The following is a 25,387-nucleotide window of genomic DNA, read 5'->3' on the forward strand; positions in this document are numbered from 1 at the left end:
TTACAGAATTCTTGGGAAAGGGATCCTGTCTCCGGTTCCTCAGTAACTAATCCAAGTGTCTTAAAATCCTTATCTAGAAATGCTGTTGAAGGCCTAACCTTGCCTCTTTCAGAAAAAAACCCAGAAAAACTCCTTTTGTTCTCTGAAGTAAATGAAGAATCCTCCACAGAATGTATACAAACACCACAAAGCATTCAATTCCCAGGCTTACGTGTCATAGGTGTAGAACGCTTGCTCAAACCGGTGGCAGGAGCGAGGGGTCACTTTGTACACACCTACAGACAGGAAATCGAAAGTAATTTTCAGAGAATGGCATCTATTACACTGAGCAATTCCGACATCTGAAATCGAGTGGCAGCTCTTTGCATGTGAAAACTCAAACGTATCGCAGATCTGCAATAATGGGATCAGAAATACTGGGCAGGCATCGTTTTCACTGCCTATGAAGGCGTCTTACCAATGACCTGATCCATGCAATGGCCCGATCACAGGCGCATGATTTTCATTTTCCATAAGGTAACAACTCACAGTAGTTAAATCTGCACAGACCAAGTGAACGGACCCATCCATGCACGAGAAGGAACAGAAAGTATGTTTCTACTGCAAACTGGACTGAGGATAATTTTCTACTTAAAAGATTCTATTAAGGATCCAAGAGATAACCACAGCCTCAATTTCTTCCTATAAATATTCCTAAAAAGGAGGTAAGGAGTAAGGGAAGCCCCAGAAAAGTGTGAGTCTGTGTGGGAGGACACTCCGAGTAAGGGTACATTTCATCACTTGCCAGAGGAACACAGTCAATTTCAGGAAGATACAAGGAATAACAATGTATTTCCCCCAAATCATCATTAACCAATATTTTGGCCACACTTCCTACAAAAACCTGAAATTAGCTAAAACCACCCTGCTGTTTTCATTGCACTCAACAAGCCCCAGAGTAATTACCATCAAAAAAAAAAAAAAATCAGGTTTCTCTGTTTGTTTTGTTTGGTCTTTCATTCAACAAATATCGACAGAGCACCTCTTCCTGGCCAGGTATTATGCTAGGTACTGGTACACAGTGGGGAATGACAGAGCAGTGGTCCCTGTCTTCATGGAGTTTACCATCCACAGAGAGGGGGAGCATTTGACAGCCACAAACATATCGATTGTGGCACATGCAAGAAGGGGATAGAAGTGAGTGCTGAGAGCAAGAGTGTAGGAGGCAGGCCTAAGTGGCCCTGGAGGCCATCCTTCCCCAGGGAAGCAATACTGAACTGATGGGTAAGAAGGCCCCAGCTAGGAGGGGCAGGAGGACATGTCCACAGAGAACAGCATCTGCCTCACAGGCTGGCTCATTGTTTCCTCAACAGGCATCCTTCCTGCCTTGAGAACAAACCCTGGTTATGTTGAGGGTGGCAACACGCTCAGCCTCGGGTAGCACATCCAACTGTCCCAGCATCCCTTGCAGCTAGAAGTAACCATGTGGCACGGTTCTGGCCAATAATACAGACAAGTAGCTTACTGGAGGAGGGGGCGCAAGGAAATGTTTGCCTGCCCTCTCCTTGACTTCCTCCTTTAAACATAAGTTTTCTAACCACAGCCATCTTGAAAATACAAGGCAAAAAATAGAAGGGAAAGGCCTAAAGAATCACAAAGACACCACCCCTAACATCTACCAGCTGCTGAACCCATGCTGGCAGCCACGCACTGCCACACTTCTTTATTGAGCCAAATAAACTACCACTTGCCGATGGCACTGCTGGATGGATTTTGTTACTTGTAGCCAAAGGCAGCCGAACTGACACCCAGAAGGACAGAGTGGCTGGAGTAGAGACAGTGGCAGACAGGGCTGGGTTATACAGGAGCTAAGATCAGGTTAAGGAGTTTGTATTTTATCTTGGGAACCAAACGGAGGAGCCACTGAATTATTCATTAGGAAAATGCAAAACAAAACCACAATGAGACACGACTTCACATCTACCAAGATGACTATAATAAAACAGACAATAACAAATGTTGGCGAAGGAGGTGAAGAAACAGGAACCCTCGTGCATTGCTGGTGGGAATATCAAACGACACAGCCTCTGTGGAAAACAATTTGACAGTTTCTTAAAAGGTTAAACATAAATTTATTACACAATGCAGCAATTCCATTCCTAGGTATCGAAACAAGAAAAATGAAAACATACGGACACAAAGACTTGTACAAGAATGTCTGTAACATTAGTCATAACAGCGTCAAACTGGAAACCACTCAAATATCCACCAACTGATAAATGGATACACAAAATATGATATAACCACACACCAGAATACTACACAGCAATGTAACAGAACAAACTACTGATATGTGCCATGACACAGATAAACTTCAAAAACATGTTAAATAAAAGAAGCCAAACAAAATACCAGCATCGTATGATAAACGTCCAAAAAAAGCCAATCCATGGGGACAGAAAATAGATCAGTGGCTGGCCATGGCTAGAAACAGGGATTAACTGTCAACGGCCACAGAGGATCTTACATTGTGGGTGATGAACAAATCTAAAACTGGATTCTGGCCATGGTTGTGCAACTTGATAAATTTACTACAAATCATTTTATTGTACATCTTAAATAGGTGAGTTTTATGATATGCAAATTCTGCCTCCAAAAAAAGCCATTATAAAAGAGAGAGAGGGTTGGGTGCAGCAGCTCACACCTGTAATCCCAGCACTTTGGGAGGCTGAGGCGGGCGGATCACTTTAGGTCAGGAGTTTGAGACCAGCCTGGACAATGTGGTGAAACCCATCCCTACTGAAAATACAAAAATTAGCCGGATGTGGTGGCGGGCACCAGTAATCCCAGCTACTCAAGAGGCTGAGGCAGGAGAATCGCTTGAACCCAGGAGGTGGAGGCTGCAGTGAGCCAAGATCGAGCCACTACACTCCAGCCTGGGTGACAGAGCAAGACTCCATCTCAAAAAAAAAAAAGAGAAAAAAAAATGAGAAGGAGCGAGAAGCCACTGAAAGATTTTAAGCAAAGTGGGAAATGATTCAAATTTTAAAACAGCACTATAAAGAGAGGCCATTGGCCAATGGTATATTTTTGGAGGTGAAAGGGCCCAGTGGTCTCTACCCAACTCAAACCCAAGACAGACAGAAAAACAAGAGCAGGTTGAACACACAGAAATTGAAAGCTTGATGCAAACAGAACCAAGGTAGAAAAAAATGCCTTCAAAACCATCCTCTGGTGCCTTTCCATTTTTCTAATTCATGGCACATCAATCCTTCCAAACTTACCAGGCTTGGACAGGCAGAATCGGTTGACTCCTTTGGAGAGGTTATAAATCCCCACATTCTCACGCCCATTTCCATCCTGATAAAATTCCTAAGGGAGCAAAGCCAATACAATGACTTACTAAGAGAGATGGAGACACCAAGATGATTAATAATATTTCTCTTTCCAAACCAGTCATCTGTTTTGCCCATTAATTATTGGAGCAGTTGGGTGCCACAGGAAAATTAAAAACCTCCCAAAACTTCCAACAAAAGTGTGCTATTTTTCATTCAATCAACTAATATTTATTGAGCACCTGCTATGTGACAGACACAAGGCTGGGCCCTGGAAGTCATGACCATGGCTCCTGCTCTCACAGGGCTTATGTTCTAATACAGGAAGACAAAATCAACGCATCAACAAATAAATTAGTGATCTCAACTGGTCAGTAATGAAGCTCTGAAAATAAACAGGAAAGCAAGAGAAGAACAATCCCCGCCTAGGGGTCTTTAGCTCGCTGGTCCCAGGGCACATCTCTCCTGAACAATAGGGCTGCACCTGAATGAGGAGGAAAAACCAACGACACGTGTTTCTGGAGAAGACACAGCACTCCAGGCAGAGGGGAGAGTATGTGCAAAGGCCCCGAGGAGGGAGTGAGCTTGGTGAGGGACTGCAGAGGACCACTGTGGCTGGGGCCCGGCGAGTGAAGGGACAGTGGGAGGAGATAAAGAAGGGGTTAAGAAGTGTCAAAAAAAAAAAAAAAAAAAAGGATCTTATTACAAGAGAGCTGGAAATCCACTCCACTGCTGGAAGGGAAAGGTTTCCTAAATATCTATCACTTATTATGAACCGGATATTAATCGATCTCCTATAACAAATCGACCTGTCGAGTTTTTGTAATTAAGCAGTTAGGGGAGTAAGCTGGCACATGAAACACCAGTTCCAATTCTTCTAGTTTCTCTACAGAGAAACTAAGACCTGACGATGACATCTGCCGCCGCTCGACATCAAAACATTATAGAAATTCACGAAGGGATCTACAGAAGTGCTCCTGAAACCCATTTCACACTGCCTTTCAGGCCACAGAGACCACAGTCAACAAGAAGCTAAGATCCTGTTTACAGCTTCTTCCCCTGTGCTGGAATAAATACACCAGAGAAGGTGGGGCACAATGGCTCATGCCTGTAATCCTAGCACTCTGCTAGGCCAACACGGGTGGATCCCCTGAGGTCAGGAGTTTTAAGACCAGTCTGGCCAACATGGTGGAACTCTGTCTCTAACAAAAATACAAAAAAAAAAAAAAAAAAAATTAGCTGGGCATGGTGGCACGCACCTCTAGTCCCAGTTACGCGGGAGGCTGAGGCAGGAGAATCGCTTGAACCCGGGAGGTGGAGGTTTCAGTGAGCCGAGATTGCGCCACTGCACTCCAGACTGGGCAACAGAGCAAGACTCCATCTCAAAAAAAAAAAAAAAAAAAAATATATATATATATATATATATATATCAGAGAAACTCACTTGGCAGTACAGAGCGGTGTACACCAAGGACACTTTGATACCTAAGAGGGTTCACTTAAGCCCTGCCATAACCCTGAGAAGTAGGTATTAAGATCTCAATTTTCGGTGAAAACTGAGGCTGAGAAGCAGCAAATGAATTTACCCAAAGCTATTATTCCTAATAATATAAAGCCAGTGTGCTCTGCACTGTACCAAAGGCCACCCCGAATCACCAGTCAGATTTAGCGTACGGCCAGGACAAGGAAACCTCCTAAATACAGGGGTCCTTCCACTGAGAGAGTATAAATGCTTCCTGATTATGCGTTGCGTAACAGGTGGGCGAGTGGAGAGGCAGAAAAGGAAATCTGACTTGCCTACGTTTACAATATGCCTGGGATGTTAGTCTTTCTTGACATCCACAAGGCCAGCGTTTTTCCAAATAAGAGACTCCATAAGCCGTACATACCAGAGTGATGGCGTGAGACAGGGAACATCTCAGCATGTAGCCCGTCTGCCTGAACTCAACTGCAGACACCTCATCCTCCAGCACTTCCACCTCCAGGCTCTTGTTCTTCCAGCACCAATCCTCATGCATGATGCTTACTGCAAAAGCAAACACCAAAAATGGACACGTGGGCGTGGAGCACACCACCTCCCTGCACGCCACCAGAAACAACGATCATGAATTAACTAATTTTAAAAAGCAGGTGTGTATGTAGACATAAAGATAGAAATATACACATACATATATTTATAACTAGCAGTATTTGGAATAAATTACTGCTAAAGAAAACCTGGAGTCGAGCGTGGTGGCTCACGCCTATAATCCCAGCACTCTGGGAGGCTGAGGCAGTTGAATGGCTTGAAACCAGGAGTTCAAGACCAGTCTGACCAACATAGCAAAACCCCATCTCTACTAAAAATACAAAAGTTATCCAGGCATGGTGGTGCATGCCTGTAATCCCAGCTACTCGGAAAGCTGAGGCAAAAGAATCTCCTGCACCCAGAAGGCGGAGAGGTTGCAGTGAGCCAAGGTCACGCCACCACACTCCGGCCTGGGTGACAGAGCAAGGCTAAATTTCAAAAAAAAAAGAAAGAAAAACTCGAACCAATGTCCATTACATCAAGAAAGAAATCTAATGGGGCCTGTAAGATCAGGCTGCAAGTAAGGTATTCAGGGATCCACAAACTTTTTCTGCAACTCTTTTCAGTTTTGCAGGCCACATGCTTTGTCAGCCTCAACCACTCGACTTGGCCACTGTTACACACAAGCAGCCATAGAGAATCCATAAACAAATGGGCAAGGCTGTATTCTAAGGAAACTATGCTTATAAAAAAGGCAGTTTTTGTAGTCTGCCAAGCCCTGCCATAACAGAAAATATTAATATAATTCCAGAAAAGCAGTCTGTTTTATAAGCTATCCACTGCCAGCAGCCCCAAGCTGATTTCTGAAAAAGCAGAAATACAGGCAAGAAGTGGCTTCTTAAGAAGGGCAAGGAAAAGGGAAGTAACATTTGTGGGCACCAACTACTTAGCTGGCTCTCTGCACAACGGGCTTTATAAACTTTACTTCTTTTAGTCTTATATTCTACAGAAAGGTACTATTACGTCTATTTTACTGATGGGAAAACTGAGTTTCGGGGAGGTCAAGTACCTTGCCATGGCCAGTACTCAGCACCAGTACTGCTAAGTTAGTAGAACACATCAGTGGAACTACTTCACACTCCTTTTTCTGGCCTTTAGAAATAAAATGCCATACGTCGGGGCACCCTCCCTTAACAGAAGCAGCCAGTGGGCTGTGCTGACAAGGTGGCGGTCAGCTCAGGGCCTGGACTCCTCCATGCTTGTCCAACGCTAAATAATGCCATCAAGGTCACGAGGCAAAGACAACTTAAAGCAAGGAAAGGTACATGGTTGTGATACAATTTGAGACCTGAGTTTTAGAAAGTTTACAAAGACAAGAAGTGTGTGAGGGCCACAGGATGTTGCATTCCAATTCTTACTTTTGTATTTTCCAGGGAGCACGTTGTCAAAGGTGAAAGTCATGGCGTTGACCTTGCCGGAGAGCTGGAGGCTCCGCTTCTCACCCTGGCGGCTCAGGGACTGTAGAGTCACCAGCAAGTCAACGCAGGTGTCTGCAGGGAAAAGAAGGGAGGGCCCCATGTGACCCCTCATAAGGTTTCAGCACAGTTTCGAATCCTAACCCTATGTAATAGCTTCTTGCTACTGCTGAGCCCCTAAGAGGCAGTGGCCGGAGGCGGACGGAGTGCTTCTTTCAAGCTAACATGCACCCACTTGACTCCAAAAAGCCTCCCTCGCACGCAGGTGATCAGTAGCAAACAACAAAGGCAAAAGGAAAAGTTTCCCAAATCCCACTCCTACCGGCTGACTTCTTTGAAACTAAGTGTTCTTACTTTCCAGTGATATCTTACCCAAACAAGAGACTTTCCCAGAAACTGATGCCAAGAACTGTACAAAGGCCACATCCATCACTGGCCTGTCGGTCACAGTAAGAGGAAATGTCTGGGGTTTCAACGTCAGCCCTGCTCTGGTTTCTGCCTCAGGAACCATCACCTGCGGAAACGTGGATGGAGCGTTAGAGGCTGCATTCGGGGAGATCTTCCCCCTGACCTACAGGGCGCTAGAACATTCATCTGGGACCAAGGCTAAAGAGATTTTGAAGGCCAAAGTTTCATTTCCAGGCCGATTTTACAATCACAACAAATCCACGAATAACTTGTGTGAAGTAAACACAGTTCTACCCAGATGAAAAATTAGCCTCAACAGACCCATGTGTATGAACAAAAGTCTATCTGGCCTTATTCCCCACAGGCACACAAAGCGGACATGCCTCAATTACATACTAGAAACCATACTACATCCCAGTCACTTTTCCCGGCTTCGGATCACTTGTAGCATAAGCTCTGAACCTGTCAACACTATGTGGATGACACTTTGGTGGAATTAAGTCATTTTCTTCCTCCTATTGTTCTGTGTGCCTTTCATGGGCTAAGAGGAGGAACAGGTGAAGGTAGCAGCGGTCAAATCTTTCATCCCTAGTAAAGACGACACTGCCCTTCCTTGGAGAAGTCCATCATGCTTCCGAAAGGGCTTCCAAAGACTTGTCAATGTGGACGTCTTCGCAAGAAGCCAGCTACCATCTAATAAAGGCAGCTGTCAACCCACACACCACGCTGTTCTGTGGAAGCAGGGAGAACGCAATCTCCTACCCTGTTTCCCACAGAGGGAGGGACCCCACTTTGCCCTAGAGGAGAGCAGAGTCTAACAGGGAACCTTCTCGGCCCTCTCCCTTTGTGTTATTTGCTCTTCCACAGGGAGGAAGGGCAGCTGCTGATTTGATGGGTGAGAGCCCACGGAAACAGTCTCTCCCCAAGGGCAGGGCCACTGCACTGAAAGGCATGGTGGGCTGACCTCTGCTCTGTCCTGTCTCTTGCTTGCTTGGGCCAGCTGTGGCTTGGGCCTTCACCATGGTGATGAGACCACAGGCCAGACCGTCTCCCCGTTCTCGGCCTGCTTGAATGGATAAGTCGCGTGGTCCCTGCCTAGCCATCTTGAAGTCAAGGCAAAGCAGGAAATGGGAAGCTCCATTTTGGCCTGGGGTCCCAGAAGCCACGCACTATGGCCATTTTTGAGCTGCCATTAGTAGAGTTCATTTTTGGTGTCCTCTTGGACTCATCGACATTCTACAGCAGCCAGAAGCCTGAAGGTAGAGGAGTGACTGGCAGCCTGATACTAATAAACATCAAGACTGGAAAAAAGAGAGGCAGATGGCATTATTTTTTAGCTGGATGCCTATCTGACTCTCCTCTACTGGTGCAGGATTGTAAAGACTTAGAAACAAGAAGTTGGAAACTGGAATGCTCCTTCTCTAACCCCATTCAACCTAATAACCCTTCTAAAAATCACTGCTTTTTCTCAAAACATTTTAAATTTAAAACAATGCAACGCACCTGCACTTTGTAAGTCCCTGGTTTTGCTTTAAAACAAAATGATCCATGAGCATCTGTCTCCACGGTGACCAAAGACTTGTCCTTGTCTTGAGATGACAGGACAACTTTGTATTTATTCATCTGCTTGACGGTGTCGGGGAAGCGAATGATTGATATCTGACCACAGACACTGAACCTGCAAAGAGAAGACCATTCATTCCAGCACGAGGACTCAATTATAACAGGAAAGGCTCTTATCGACCAAAAAAGATGCAGCCCTCTCCCAGCCCTTGTTCCTGAGAATAGTCTAATCTTAATGAAGAGACAGAATGCAGTCCAGATGATTCTGGTTTTAAAAAGCAACCTTCATTCTGGTTTTAAAAAGCAACCTTCAGAAGCAAGACTGGGCATCTTTCTACAGAACAGGGGCCCGTAGTGGGGCTGTTTGTGTGTTCCGGGTGACATCTGGCAATCCCCCACTGCAGAGGCAATTTTAAGAAAACCTGCAGATAATAAAAACGTTTCAGGTAATTGGATCGTTGACAGCGGAGCGGCCTTGGACTGAGAATGTGGGCTAGCCCTTAAAAGCAAGAGCTCTAAGCTGCCTAAGAAACTGTGGCATTACCAGGCCATCAAATAAGTCAGGATTATCAAAGACGTCTTCCTTGCTTGTGATTATATATAATACATGGATGAAAGCAAACTGGGAGATTGGAACAGAAAAGGTAATTAAGTTAAAAAATGCAAAGCTAAAATTGAACTCCTTGGGAGGTAGGAGCCACAAATGTAACTTATAACTGAAAAGCCCTATTAAGGTAATGATTCAGATTTGAGATTCTAAATAAGGAGTAAGGTGTTGCAAGGCATCCCTCGAATAACACATGAGAGGCCCCCCTACAACGACCATCATCCTTGGAGTGCTGGTCTTCATTTCTGAAGCAGCTGGTGTGTTAAAGTGTAATAGTACATCGTAGCTGGGGGTCACAGTTGTCTTTTCAACTGTTCCTTTTAAAGAATCTTCAAGAATCATTTTAGATGAAAATTAGTTACTTTTGACATAAAGATAATCAAGAATGTTGGATTCTGACAATTAGGGGTACATTAAATGTTGGAACCACCACTCCGCCTCAAATAAAAAAACAGTGGAAAACACAAGGAAATGGTGGAAGATTGTGTATGTGAAATCTAGGAATCATGAAAAACACAGCCATTTCTTCAGAGTGAAGGGACTGCCCAGCCATATGAGCTCACTATCTCCAGCATGGGTCAGCAAACTACCACCCAAGGACCAAGTCAGGGCCCCCCTCCCGTTTGTGATGAACTGCAAGCCGAGAAAAAGAATTGTACACTCTTAAGTGGTTAAAGTTAAAAAAAAAAAAAAAAAAGAAAGATAATATTTCACAGGTAAAAATTACATGAAATGCAAACTGTGGTGTCCAAAAATGTAGCTGTGTTGCGCTCTGCCCATTCATTTACAAATTGTCTATCTCAGCTGTGGTCCTACAGACCGTATGGCTCACGCAGCCTAAAATAGTTATTCTCTGGCTCTCCACAGAGAAAGTGTCCCAATCCCTGACCTAGCATATGCATTTTGGTTCTCACATTCCCCTACTGTGAACTTTCAGAATAAAAGGATGGGAAGCCAACACTGACACAATCATTCCCAAGGACCTGTCATATTCTCTTGATTTGTGTACCTGTCAGGGGACACATCACCTTGTCTATTTCCTATCAAATCTCTTTGCCTCCTTAAGTTGTAAATATTTGAACCATAAGATCTGTTTTAGCCCATATTCTTATTAAAAAGAAGTGCCTATTCTCCCTAAACCTCAAATCTATACTGGCTTAGTTTGGAAAAATAAACCAAAAGGGTGGTAGAAAAAGGTTCCGTTATACTGAAGCCCTTAAAAATTGATTTGTATCAATAAATTCTTTCAACAGGGTTTAAATACATATATGGACAGAAACAGGTAATATTGGTGGATATTGAGAGAAATCTATTTTCACAGTCATTTGGACAGAAGCCAAAGAGTTTGTTTTTTTTTTTTCTTTTTTTTTTTTTTTCTTTTTTTTTTTTTTTGAGACGGAGTCTCGCTCTGTCGCCCAGGCTGGACTGCAGTGGCGCTATCTCGGCTCACTGCAAGCTCCGCCTCCTGGGTTCACGCCATTCTCCTGCCTCAGCCTCCCGAGTAGCTGGGACTACAGGCGCCCGCTACCACGCCCGGCTAATTTTTTGTATTTTTAGTAGAGACGGGGTTTCACCATGTTAGCCAGGATGGTCTCGATCTCCTGACCTCGTGATCCGCCCGCCTCGGCCTCCCAAAGTGCTGGGATTACAGGCGTGAGCCACCGCGCCCGGCCAAGAGTTTGTTTTTACAATAAATTGAGTAATTTTTTTATTTTACTTTAAAGGAAGACTAGGCACCATGGCTCAGCCTGTAAGCCCAGCACTTTGGGAAGCCGAGGCGGGTGGGTCACTTGAGGTCAGGAGTTCGAGACCAGCCTAGCCAACACGGCAAAACCACATCTCTACTAAAAAATATAAAAATTAGCCTGTAATCCCAGCTACTCAGGAGGCTAGGGCAGGAGAATCACTTGAACCCGAGAGGCGGAGGCTGCAGTGAGCCGAGATGGCGCCAATGTACTCCCAGCTACTCAGGAGGCTAGGGCAGGAGAATCACTTGAACCCGAGAGGCGGAGGCTGCAGTGAGCCGAGATGGCGCCACTGTACTCCAGCCTGGGCAATGGAGTAAGACCCTGTCTCAAAAAAAATAAAAAGGAAAAGAAATAGTAAGAAGTATCAGTGTGCTAAAAAGGCAAATGTACGACGTCGGCCAATAAAAAAAAGAGATTTTCCAAAAATGTTCAACAAATGCTATTTTTCTTTCTTTGACCCAAATACTCTACTTTAAAGGAGAAAATAAATATATTTCCTCCATCTCTGTGAACAGCGCCTCCTCCATCTACCCAGTGGCTCAAATAAGAAACCTGTAACCTCAACAGCACAGGCCTGTGGGTGTGTTCTCCATGTGACCTACCAAATCCATCTACTCCTCGCTCCCTCGCCTGCCAGCCGCCTGGGCCCGGCCACTACCATATCTCCTCCAGACAACCACCACTGCCTCATATCTGGCCCCTCCATTCACACCATGGCTTTCCTCCAATCCATTCTCCACACAGCAGCCAGGAAGAAAAACAAACTTTTTAAAGTACCATGATCCCTATCACTCCCTTGCCAACTGATAACTCTTTTTTTTTTTTTTGAGACGGAATCTCACCCTGTCGGCCAGGCTGGAGTGCAATGGTGCAATCTCAGCTCACTGCAACTCCTGCCTCCCGGGTTCAAGTGATTCTCCTGCCTCAGCCTCCTGAGTTGCTGGGATTATAGGCGCGCATCACCATGCCCTGCCAACCTTTTGTATCTTTAGTACAGACCGGGTTTCACCATGCTGGCCAGGCTGGGCTTGAACTCCTGACCTCATGATCCGCCCACCTCAGCCTCCCAAAGTGCTGAGACCATAGGCGTGAGCCACCGTGCCTGGCCAACCAACAGACAACTCCTAACGGGTTTCCACTGCATTAGGGAGCAAAGCCCAATCCCAAAGCAAGGCTACAAGGCCCCAGAGCTCCCTGACCTCACCCACCTCCTCCAGCTGCGCAGACTGCCTTTCAGGTCCTTCCTATCCTATGCAGGCCTCTGAGCATGCTGCTTCTCTACTAGGGAAGATTTGCTTTAGCTAACTTTTAGTCTCTACTAAGGTCTCTGCAACCCAGAGAGCCTTGCAGAGCTCCCACTCTAAATTAGCTCTTCTTGCAGCACCCTGATCTCTTCCCTGCACGACACTTGCCATAATTTAGCAACATAAATGTATTTGTCTTTTTTGTCTTTTTTTAAAATCTTGTTATCTTTTAATTTTTATCTCTTTATTTATTTATTTTTAGACCAGGTTATGAAACTAGCTACTTTTTGCATTTTTGGTAGAGATGGTGTTTTGCCAAGTTGCCCAGGCTGGTCTCAAACTCCTGGGCTCAAGCGATCCGCCCACCTCCGCCTCCCAAGGTGCTGGGATGGATTACAGGTGTGAGGCATTAAGCCTGGCCACAGATGTATTTGTCTTCAGTCTGTCTCCCTGGTAGGGTGAAAGCCCCATCTCTGGAACACTAGTTTGATTAATTATTAGGTACGAAGCATTTTTCAGTGCCTCATCTAGAGTAATTGCACAAAGTGTTTATGGAAGGTGGGAAAGACTTCAATCCAAGAATTACTTTCTGAGGGTAATTTGCTTCCCTGTCTTCCATTCACCACTGGACTCCTTGACCTCGACCTCCATCTGTCTACAGAAAAGAGTCACTGTGGCCTCCTCAGTGATCAAGCCAGGGGACTGTGTTCACCAGGGCTCAGCTCCCTGCACCTCCCTGTTGGGCACTACCTCCTACCCCAAACTTACTTTCTTAGCTCCTATGACCTCATGCTCCCTAGGTCCCCCCTGGGCCACCTGGCACTCTGTTTTTGGCCTACTGTTCTTCTAATTCTACCTGCACATACATATTTGAGGTCCTGGCTGCCACCTGCAGCCGAATCTTCAGGATTGACCATCCATCCAAGCGCCTATTGAAGAGCTCCACCTAGTGGTCCTACAGACCAATGTGGCCAAATCTGAACCCTCATCACCTAACTGGCTTCTCTTTCTGTCCCCAGCCATCACATCTCTCAAGCTGGGCACCCTAAATATCTCACCAGTCTGTCCCTGACTTCCCTACAAGGCAAGCCCTTGTCGTCTCTGCTTTCAGACCTCCTGTGCCCAAGTCCTGTCCCCTTCAAAGCCACTCTACTCCATGCCATTGTTTCAGAATGCCCTATTGAAAACAATGATCAAAGCTTGTTAAATTAATGCTCAAAACCACTCACGGCCCGTTGGCCCCAGTGGGAGAAAGCCCCTACACCCCGGTGGGGTGTGAGGAGGTGCTATGGGGTTGGCCTCATCATCACCTTCACCTGCCAGTATATTCTGCTCCAGTAGCACCCAGCTTTACACCCGCAGCCACCTCATGCTGCTGTGAGACTGCCTGACTTTGCTCATGCCACGCTTCTCCCAAGCAGACCCTGCACTCTCCTTCTAAGCTACTGTTTTGTGAGCACCTGTTATGTCTAAAGCTGTTCTGCAGGTTACATGCAGGTGGATCTGGGATCTCACTCCAAAGCCCAAGTTGTTGGCACTACACAATCTTGCTTCAGATGATGGTAAAACCACATGAATTCAACCACAAGATGTCCCTGCCTGTACTTATAGTATAATGAGTAACTACAAGCAGGAAGAACTACACCAATGACCTGAAGCATCTTCCAATAAGCTTTCTCAACCAACAATACCATCTTCCAAAAATCCTCAAAGATTAAGCAGAGGGGTCCTGTGAAAGATCGTGAAAGTCAGACATGAAAGATTTTTTAATTTCACAAGCCCATTTTAATTTGAAGCAAGGGACTTTTCATTAAGCATCCGACATGTCAGTACCTTCAGTTTGTAAGATTTAGAACTAATCTTTCTTGTCCGGGTGCAGTGTCTCACACCTATAATCCCAGCACTTTGGGAGGCCAAAGCAGGCAGACAGCCTGAGGTTAGGAGTTTTGAGACTAGCCTGGCCAACATAGAGTGAAACCCTGTCTCTACTTAAAAATACAAAAATTAGCTGGGTGTGGTGGGGCACGCCTGTAGTCCCAGCTACTTGGGAAGCTGAGGCAGGAGAATCACTTGAACCTGGGAGGCAGAGGTTGCAGTGAATCGAGATGGCACCACTGCACTACAGCCTGGGCAACAGGGCAAGACTCTGACTCTCAAAAAAAAAAAAAAAAAAAAGTACTAATCTTTCTTAAGTTCTTAAGCTCGGCAAAGACACACAGATCACAGGTCATTTTGTTCTACACTGGCTGCCAGCATATTTACTGGCGCTTCCAAATCCACACGATAAGCTTACCCTGTTGCAATAATGTCAGCCAGCTGAGGTGTGTTCGGTGCAATTTTGATGGTGACCGTTTCAAAGTAGAGGTGCTCTTTCTGAGCATGGATGGTGTATGTCCCTGTGGTTATGTTCTCAAGGCGGAATGAGCCATCAGCTTTTGTTTTAACTGTAAAACAAAAACACACAAACAGAAGATAAGCCAAAAACAACAGTGTATCCTTACATGTACACCAGAATACTTGAGACCAAAAGCTGCCATGTTCTCATATAGTCATCAGTTCCTCTCCATTTCTCTCTGTGATCCAAAAACAGCGCTGGCCATCAGCCTGGGGCTGCTGTGTCAGCCCACCTTTGATTTGGTTATTCAGGGTGACTACTGCTTCTGGAACACCATCTCCTTCGGGTCCGTTCAAGACCCTCCCGGTGACGGAGAATCCCATGACGTGGAACACGGGCTAGAAAACAAAGAAGAAGAAGAAGGTGCTCAAAGGTGCTCCTGTGCCAGAGCCACAAAGCCTCCTTCTGCTGCGCCGGCCACCACCTACCATGTCTGCTCCTGCCGCCCACCTCCCAACACTCAGTGCCCCGGTCCTGTGTGCCAGCCGGGCTCCCTCTCACTTTACCCACATCTGTCTTCTCTGTTGTGTTCCCAACACACTGCTGAGTGTCAAACAACAGAAAAGAAAAGTCTAGAGACTTACTTCCCTCGTTAAAAGGTCACTGACTCAAGCTTCTAGAAGCCCCCCACCCTTACCCCGTGCCATCTCCTCCCCTCCAGATGCCCCCATTTTGGTGAACCACGTCTTCCTCCAGTCTCCCATGCACACCCCGGCATCACTTCGGATGCCCCGCCCCGCTCCTCCAGCATCGATCAGTCCTGTGGATTCCACCTCTGCAACTGCAAGGTCTCATGTGCCCCCTCCTGTCTTTCCACCACGACCTGAACACAGGTCCTTATGAAATCCACCTAGGCCAGGCGCAGTGGTTCACGCCTGTAATCCCAGCACTTTGGGAGGCCGAGGCAGGCAGATCACTTGAGGTCAGGAGTCCAAGACCAGCCTGGCCAACATGGTGAAGCCCTGTCTCCACTAAAAATACAAAAATTAGCCAGATGTGGTGGCAGGCACCTGTAATCCCAGCTACTCGGGAGGCTGAGGCAGGAGAATCGCTTCAACTCGGGATGCGGAGGTTGCAGTGAGCCAAGATAGTGCCAGCCTGTGTGAAGCATCAAGACTCTGTCTCAAAGAAAAAAAAAAAAAAAAAAAGAAATCCACCTAGACCACCCTCCTCCACCACCATCACTGGCTCACACGTGGTCCCATGCTCCATGTGTCTGTGTCTGTGTCTGTGCCCCACTCGCCTGTGAGCAGCACACCTGTGCTTTCTCTGCAGTTACTGAGTTCCAGCCCTGATCTGTGTATCCCCAAGGTCACCACTGCTAACCTATTTTAGTATCTTCATCAAACTTACCAGTATCTGAAATGTCCTCGTTCGATTTCTTAGTTGTCTCCCTCCCACTAGCATGTTACCTCATGGAGACAGGGACTTTTTCTGTCTTAGTCACCTGGTACACAGCAGGCACTCAATAACTGACTCCTGAATGAATGAACGTGTGCACGCACGTGTGCAACAGCATTTGAGATGAAGCTTTAAATAATTAAATGACTTCCTTTTTATGCAGGTAGCCCTTCTTTTTTATTTTTTTATTTTTTTTTCAGCAAATGGTTTCTTAGTGATGGTCTCACATGACAGGTAGTCCTTCTTGATCTTTCCAAAAAGACATGTTTCATTCCATGCATTACCTACTTATTAATTCACATATGTACTCAACAAATATTTTTGCTGGGCACCTACTATGTGGCAGGCACTAAATCACATGTTAGGAAAACAGTAAAGAATAAGACACGGTACCTGACCTCAGGGAACTTACAGGGCCCCATTCCCTGAAATTCCATTCATCATTTTCAAAATATGTATTTGGCTGTAATCTGGGAATAGCTGTCTCTGCTCACCTGCCCCCATCCTTCTCTGCAAGCTACGAGAAGCAAAGTAAAGGCTTCATCTTCTTACCCTTCTCTTTCCCCTCCAGTGTACAGCAGAACGGTCAAACACTCCACTGAATCTTAAAATGCAGAGTCTGCACCCCACTGTGCATATGACCTAAAAGTCCGCTTCTGCCAGTTTAAGCGATTTTAACACAGTACTTTCAAATGTAATATTAAAAGAAAATGATTAAAATATAATTGCTTCGATAACTCTAACATTGGGTGGTCCACTTAGGAGAGGCTGTTATTTTCTTTTGGGATTTGTTCTAGCTAGCCAATTTTCTACAGTAACCATTTTCTACTTCTGTAATTAAAGGAGACGTAAGTGAGATGAAAAATACATTTGCCATTTATGTGAGGGTCTAGGCAGTTTATCAAGCCATGTATCACACTGCCCATTCCTACCATCACGGTCCAAGCTCTGCCAGTTCTCACCTGGTTTATGGCCATGGCATCCCAACTGGTCTCCCACTTCCACCCTGACACCCTGCAAACTCTCCTCAACGCAGCTGCCAGAAGGATCACGCCACTCCTCTGCTAGGAACCTTCCAGTGGCACCAATTCTCACCCAGAGTTATAGGCAAAGTGGCCCACCAAGCCCTGCACAATCTGCCCTGTCACCTCCCTGACCCTCTTTCCGCCTCCTCCTTCCTTGCTCATTCCCTCCACTCCAGCCACCCTAGCCTCCTTGGGATGCCCCAAACCCTTCAGCACACTCCTGCCTCAGGACCTTTGCACGTGCCATTCCCTCAGTCTTACACACTCTTCCTGCAGGAGTGAAGTATGGTTCTCTTGTTCTTTCCCTTCAGGTTGTTGCTCAAATGTCACCTTCACAGGGAGGACTTCCCAAAAACACCCTATGTACAACTGCAACCCCTGTCTCCACCCTGATACTGTATGACCTCCTTTCTTCCTTTATTTTTCTAGAAAACACTTATCACCTTCTACTGTACTTTCTAACTTATACATCTATACATGTATTGACCCTTCCTGTCATTAGAACATGAGGTCTAGCCAGGTGCGATGGCTCACACCTGTAATCCCAACACTTTGGGAAGCGGAGGCAGGCAGATCACTTGAACCCAGGAGTTAGAGAACAGCCTGGGCAACATGATGAAACCCCATCTCTAACAAAAATACAAAAATTAGCTGGGCATGGTGGCATGCGCCTGTGGTCCCAGCTACTCAACAGGCTGAGGTGGGAGGATCACTTGAGCCCTGGAGGCAATGGCTGCAGTGAGACGAGATCATACCACTGCACTCCAGCTTGAGCCACACAGTGAGACCCTATCTTAAAAAAAAAAAAAAAAAAAAAATGAGGTCCACAGGGACAAGAATTTTTGCCTCTTTTGGTCACTGCTGTATCCCCAGTCCTGGATGGTGCCTGAAACGTATGTCACTGGCAATCAATAAATATATTTCACTGAATGAGTAGATTTAACTAGGAATCCAGCTCTCTACGATAAGGACACCATGTGTAAGAATATAATACCAGATGGCATTTTTTCCAACAGCCCTTCCAGATAAAATAATTGATTTTTTTTAAAAACATGTTTGCAATACCTGTGCCTAGGGATGGGAACTCAAACACCTGTCCCTCCAGAAGACAGAAAAGCCTTACCTCGATTTTCAAGCTGTCATGCTCCACTGTGAAGTCAAGTCTGGAAGGCGCCACATCAAAGGTAATCCTCTCCCCTCGATAGAACGGAATCTGGAAGGAAGAGTCTGTTAATCACTAAGAACCACTAACATGATCAATCAGCAATATTAATAATCGATCTAGCAGCCCACAAATGACAAGGGGTTCAGACAGACCAAGAGAAACATTCATCATAACTGTTGCAGATTCGAAAAGAGGAAGCCTTGCCCTTTTTGTAGCTATTACGAAGGGGTGAGTGTCTCATCTTAAGTAAGTTACTGCTTAACAGCGTGTTCAGAGAACTGCAGGCCAACCATCTTTTCCTTTAACACCCGAACAGCATTGGCTTTTACTGTGTCACGAGAGTCCCAGACATAAACAGAATGGAAATCTGCTTCACTCACCACAGTGTAGCCCCCACTTGGCAAGGAATAGAAAGAGAACGAGCCATCTTCTCTGGAGACCGTGTAGCACAAATACACCAGACTCTCGTCTTGGGGCTGGAACCCAGGCACTGGTGAGACATTGCAGCCCAGGACATCCTATGCCAGGGGGTAAAAAAGACAAGACTTCCTTTTCCATTTACATGTTCTGAATACCATCAATTAGCCACATTATAGGAAAATTTTTTTAAGTTTCATGTCAATATATGTATTTCTGAAATCTAAGACACATTAATACAGAAAAAAGGAACAAAAATCTTGACATTCAAGTTGCAAAGTTAAAAACTGGCACAGTCTTCCCGGGAAAGATGACATGACTGTCCTTCCTTATGATGGGTCACCATTCTCCAAATAAGGAAACGGAGGCTCAGGAAGGTAATGTGACCGGCCCAGGGTCGCACAGCTAGGAAGAGGAATTTGTTTAAACCTGAGATTTGTTTAAACCCAGGTCTGATTTCAAAGCCTGTGTACTTTCCATCACATACCACTGCCTCCCAGTGTAGATGTGCAATGTCTTGTGAGTCAACAGAGACACATGAGATTCTTGAATTTTTTTTTTTTTTTGAGACAGTCTCACTCTGTCACCCAGGCTGGAGTGCAGTGGCGTGATCTCGGCTCACTGCAACCTCCACCTCCTGGGTTCAAGCGATTCTACTGCCTCAGCCTCCCACGCAGCCGGGACTACAGGCACGTGCCAACATGCCCGGCTAATGTTTTTGTATTTTTAGTAGAGACGGGGTTTCATAATGTTGGCCAGGCTGGTCTAAAACTCCTGAGCTCAAGTGATCCACCCACCTTGGCCTCCCAAAGTGCTGGGATTGCAGGCATGAGCTACCACACCCGGCCTGAGACAGACGATATTCTTAAGTGTTAAAATGATAAATCAACTCAGACCTGCATTTCTTACAACAGTACGTTCTGGGCTATACTCCCCCACCCTCCTACCCCTCACACCATCTCTTTTGTTCTTTTCTTTGCTTACCTCTTTAGTTACTAAAGAAGAAAAGAGAAGAAACTTCACCCCTTTCATGGGCTCCCCATCACTTCGGACAGAGCCAGACACATTGTAGCCAGCAACGATGAGGGGACTGGCCGCATTGGCATTGGAGTTGGTTACACGCACTGTGGTGCTTGCCTGTAACAGAAAAAGATTTTAACCTGTAAAAAAATAAACACTTGCAAAGTGCCTAACAACATGAGGACACGCTGAAGCTAAAATATTAACTGGGAAACGTAATCTATAAAATTGCTTATTCAGTATGATCACTTCTTTTTTTGAGATGGAGTCTCAGTATGTCGCACAGGCTTGAGTGCAATGGCGCAACCTCGGCTCACTGCAACCTCTGCCTCCTGGGTTCAAGAGATTCTCCTGCCTCAGCCTCCCAAGTAGCGGGGATTACAAGCGCTCGCCACCACGCCCGGCTAATTTTTGTATTTTTAGTAGAGACAGGGTTTCACCATGTTGGCCAGGCTGGTCTCGAACTCCTGACCTCAGGTGATCCACCCGCCTCAGCCTCCCAAAGTGCTGGGATTACAGGTGTGAGCCACCGTGCCTGGCTTATCATTATTTTTTAATGCCCAAAATGAAGTGAAAGGAAATGTGGTAAAATGTAAACAATAATGATTTTGTCTATATGGTGCTATTTTACTTGTATACTTTTCCAGCTTCCAAAATTTGTTTCCACTGCTTTATATTCCTCTGTATGTTCCAATTTTTTTAATGAGCATATTTTGCCTTTTTTTCTATTTTTAATGATATATAGTGTTAACTGAAGATTAGCCTAAAGCTGCCTCCTTACATATTTTAAGTTTGGCCTAAAGGTTTCTCTGTACATGTTGCCAAGTCTCAGCCAATTCAAGCAGCCACCCTTCAACTACTCACAGGCAGCCAACTGTTCAAACCATGTGCAAATAAGACAAACGTCCAGCTGTAACCAATCCAACTGTTTCTGTACCTCACTTCCACTTTCTGTCTGTCACTTTCTTTTTCTGTCCATAAACCCTTTCCAATCACGCAACAGTGCCACAGTCGCTGTAAACCTATTCTGGCTCAGGGGGCTACCCAATTGACAAATTGTTCTATGCTCAATTAAACTCTGTTTAATTTGCCTTAAGTTGTTCTTTTCACAATATGTGTATATTTTTAAACATTTTTGTTAAGGTACAATAAACACAGAGAAAAGTGTACAGATTCTAAGCACACAGCACAGGGCTTGTCACAAATTGGGCACTGGTTACCCAACAGAATAGCACCAGCAAGCCAGAAGTGCCCTCACACTTGCTTCTGGTCACTAACACCCCAGGAGGATAAACATTATCCTGACTTCTAACAACATGCTTTACTTGAAAATCCCAATCTCATATTAATAAACTCAGATTCTTCTATGCAGACAATTAACATACAATGTAAACCTTAAAATCTCTTCTATTTATAAATGTGTAAGCTCTTTCATTTCGAATAAATTTTTTTTTTTTTTTTTTTGAGATGGAGTCTCACTCTGTCACCCAAGCTGAAGTGCAGTGGTGCAATCTTGGCTCACTGCTACCTCCACCTCCCAGGTTCAAGTGATTCTCCTGCCTCAGCCTCCCGAGTAGCTGGGATTACAGGTGTATGCCACCATTCCTGGCTAATTTTTTTCTATTTTTAGTAGAGATGTGGTTTCACCATGTTGGCCAGGTTGGTCTCGAACTCCTGACCTCAAGTGATCCACCCACCTCAGCCTCCCAAAATGCTGGAATTACAGCATGAGCAACTGCGCCCAGCCTCGAATAAAATATTTTTAAATGTTGCTGCAGAAGAGAAAAACCCCCAAAACCAAAAGTCATAAACAGTAAGAAGAGACATCTAGGTGTGAAACTATCATCAATTATATGTGCGTAAAACCTACAGAGTAAAAATAATAATAAAACATATAGAGTAGAAGCTGAAATACTGATTCCAATGCTTCTTTAGCAAAAATGAGATACAGCTTCAATACTAACACACAAGCTAACATGTCAAGATGTCCCTTAAGTCTTATTTTAATTTGGTCTTTCACGGCTATTACAGAACCTCACCTACTAGGTGGAGTTCCTTTTTTGATCTTTGACTATAAACTATTTCAGTCAAACAAAAAAAGATATGCTAAAGAACACTTACATACCTTCTAACCAGCTAAACAAATTTAAAAAAATACAATTCAAGATGCTGGCATACCCCAAAGTCCCCCTCCTCCCTCTTTCTCTAGAAGTCAGTATCATTTTGAACAGCGTCTGCTATTCCCATACATGTCTTCATAATTTTTCTACATAAGACCGTATCCTCCCTGTCCCTACTAAAAATACAAAAATTAACTGGGCATGGTGGCAGGTGCCTGTAACCCCAGCTACTCAGGAGGCTGAGGCAGGAGAATCGCTTGAACCCAAGAGGCGGAGGTTGCAATGAGCTGAGATCGCGCCATTGCACTCCAGCCTGGGCAACAAGAGCAAGACTTCATCTCAAAAAAAAGACTGTATCCTTGGCTAGGGGCAGTGGCACATGCCTGCAGTTCCAGATCCCTGGGAGGCCAAGGTGGAAGGATCGCTTAAGGCCAGGAACCAGAGGCTGCAATGAGCCATGAATATGTCACTGTACTCTAGCCTGGGCAACAGAGCAAGACCCTGTTGCAAAAAAAAAAAAAAAAGACTGTATCTGGCCGAGTGCACTGGTTTATACCTGTAATCCCACCACTTTGAGAGCCCGGGGCTGGTGGATCATTTGAGGCTAGGAGTTCGAGACCAGCCTGGCCAACATGGCAAAATCCCATATATACTAAAAATACAAAAATTAGCTGGGCGTGGTGGCACATCCCTGTAATTCAGCTGCTCAGGAGACTGAAGCCGGAGACTCGCTTGGACACAGAAGGCCAAGGGTGCAATAAGCCAAGATCACGCCACTGCACTCCAGTCTTGACAACAGAGCGAGACTCCGTCTTTAAAAAAAAAAAAAAAAAAAAAAGACTGTATCCATAAATGATTATCACAAGTATTTAAAATCATATTTCCTTCAACTCTGTTTTTAAATGTAGTTACATTAATATATGTAGCTCTGGTTCATTCATTACTGCTGACATACAGCAGCCTATTGTATGATGGAACCCCAATCCATTCTTCTCTTAAAAGGCATTTAGGTAGTTTACAATATTTTGCTATTACAAACAAAGCTGCAATAAACATTCTCATACATTCTCCTTGGTCACGCGTACCACAGTTTCTAGAATGTTTAGTATATTTACAGATTTCTGTTTCAGGCTGAAAAAAGAACAACAAATCAATCTCGTCAGGGCCTTCTGTTGTTGATTTAGTTTAAAATAGCTATAGTTAATAAAACAGATCTATTTCACAGCAGGAAGACAACACTGTCACCTAAAACTGAAACTAACACAAGCAACATCTGCTACAGTGAGGAGTTACACCTTATAAATAACTACCAAGCTAAACAACAGCACCATTGGTTCTTCATCTAGTCCTGGAGAAACCATAAATTCTTTTCATATCCTAAATTGAAAAGCCCTACATCTGTCCCAAGACCAGCATATTATTGGCATGGCTATAGACGTAGCTGTCACACTCACCTCTTTCAACGCCCAGGTTGGATGAGTTGCGAGGATTTCATAATCTCCAGGCAGAACTTTAAAAAATGCAAACCTAAGACATAAAAAATAACCATTTAACTTTCTCCAAACAACCCAAGTATTTCTAATTCTATGACTAATGTTGGCAGCACAAGAAAACAATGTTGGAATTATCGCAAACTTCCATTAGCTTGTTAAATGAGCATGAATGAAATTCAATCCTTCACTGTACAAATCTGCATAAAAGAGCGCTTACTGAGCACTTACTGTGTGCCAAGAGGGGTGCTCCATGTGCTGATCGGAAAGAGGAGCGCTTACGTCTCCCTTAATCTCAAGGATTTCTGGCATAAAACCAATCCTTGTAGCACAGCAGGGACCAGTCACAGAACATTCGACTGGGTTTGACAGAGGTGACAGGCATGAACTGACAAGGAGAAGGGGACAGAAGTGTCCAAGGAAACACATGGGAAGGGAGAAGTGGGGTGAAAAAGAACAGAACAGATGCACAGGCTGAGGGGGACGCTGACCCAAGATGATGCAAATGACACAGGGCAGGGTAAACTATCACAAGCTTTGAATCCCAGAAAAAAGGCTTTAGAGTAACACAGATAAGTCATTCTGGGTTTTTGCACAAAGCAACTGAGATAAGAAACCAGCAGCTGATGAAAATTACTCTACTAGCCATAGACAGACTAACACCAGAGTGAGCCGAGCTAAAGCTGGAAATGCTGCTGCCAGTATACTAACATGTTTATCCCTTCAAATTTGTAAGGCAACTGACAAATGAGAAGGCTAAGTCCAGTGAAATGAACTAGAAAACGCATTTGATTTCTTCTGTGGTATTTTATTGTATCAAATCTTGCCTGCAATAACTGGATAGGGCTTGGAAATCACATTACTACAAGTATTGGTAAGATTGAGCTTCTATTTCATTTTCATAATAGCCCAGTGCTACATGTTTCATTGTTTCAGTTAGTGCAGATGAAAGGTATTCAGTAGGCTCAAGACACTATTTTTTTCTAATAAGGTCAACACCAAATTACTAGCCCAGAAAAAAAATTACAGCTCCATATTCCTGCTACACACCAGGGCTGGAGAGGCACCAGTCAAGCAGAAGTAAATTTTATTTCAAAAATGAAAACTAGTTTCAACAATAATAACTTTAAAATTGAATAACTTACTGACAGACTCATTATAAACTTCTATTTTGCAATTTACTCAGTTTGTATGTTAACGGAGTTAGTAATGATTTGAACGCTTTCGGAATTATCAGTTTGAACTATTCTGGTATTAATCTTGGCATATCTGTTAACATTTACAACTCAACTATATACATCCATTAAATAAATGCTTTAAATCTGACTCAGCAAGGTCAGCTAGGCATCTGTTCCAACTACAAAGCAGTTTTGCTATAATAATGATAATGATTTTTTCTAATCATAACTGAGCTAACCTATTTGAGCTAATATGCCAGGCAGCTTGAAGTAATAATATTAATTTCATCTTTCCAGTACCTTAGGAGATAGGTTCCACAATTATCTTCATTTACGAAAGAGGAAACTGAGGCACAGAGGGGTTAAGGAACTTGCCCTAGGTCAACCAGCCAGCAAATGGGGGAGCTGGGATTCAAGCCCAGGCTGGCAGGCTCCAGAGCCAGGCTGAGCTGCTAAACGAAGACCCACTAAGCCCCAGGCCTTGAAGCAGGTGCTTTATGGGTATTAACTCTTTTTTTGTTTGTTTCAGACAGGGTCTTGCTCTGCTGCCGAGGCTGGAGCACAGTGGCACATGATCACGGCTCACTGCAGCCTCAACCTTCCAAGCTCAAGCAATCCTCCCGCCTCAGCCTCCCGAGTAGCTGCGACCACAGGAGCATGCCACCACACCCAGCTAATTGTTTTCCCCCGTGGGACTCTACTTGATATAATTTTTTCAATTATTTGTGGAGATTGAGTCTCCCTATGTTGTCCAGGCTGGTCTCGAACTCCTGAACTCAAGTGATCCTCCCATCCTGGCCTCCCAAAGTG

At 44.7% G+C, this 25,387-nt stretch overlaps 1 protein-coding gene across 4 annotated transcripts in view; it reads right to left on the bottom strand.

Moving 5' to 3' along the window:
- LOC117976207 (BOS complex subunit NOMO1) overlaps positions 1–25,387 on the bottom strand; it is a 62,738-nt gene that overhangs the window by 24,364 nt on the left and 12,987 nt on the right. For 3 of the 4 annotated variants that reach the window (XM_055100283.2, XM_055100285.2, XM_055100284.2), the window contains exons 6-17: positions 23,364–23,436; positions 19,754–19,906; positions 18,733–18,870; positions 18,311–18,400; positions 14,994–15,099; positions 14,660–14,810; positions 8,708–8,882; positions 7,169–7,310; positions 6,740–6,871; positions 5,203–5,339; positions 3,264–3,351; positions 212–275 (exon numbers count right to left, since the gene is read on the bottom strand). In XM_055100283.2, coding sequence (XP_054956258.2) covers positions 212–275; positions 3,264–3,351; positions 5,203–5,339; positions 6,740–6,871; positions 7,169–7,310; positions 8,708–8,882; positions 14,660–14,810; positions 14,994–15,099; positions 18,311–18,400; positions 18,733–18,870; positions 19,754–19,906; positions 23,364–23,436 — 1,449 coding nt within the window. The remainder of the gene's footprint in view (positions 1–211; positions 276–3,263; positions 3,352–5,202; positions 5,340–6,739; positions 6,872–7,168; positions 7,311–8,707; positions 8,883–14,659; positions 14,811–14,993; positions 15,100–18,310; positions 18,401–18,732; positions 18,871–19,753; positions 19,907–23,363; positions 23,437–25,387) is intronic. The other variant, XM_063598467.1, reaches the window with a different exon arrangement.

Source organism: Pan paniscus, chromosome 18 (assembly GCF_029289425.2).
Source record: "Pan paniscus chromosome 18, NHGRI_mPanPan1-v2.0_pri, whole genome shotgun sequence".
Taxonomy (NCBI): Eukaryota; Metazoa; Chordata; class Mammalia; order Primates; family Hominidae; genus Pan; species Pan paniscus.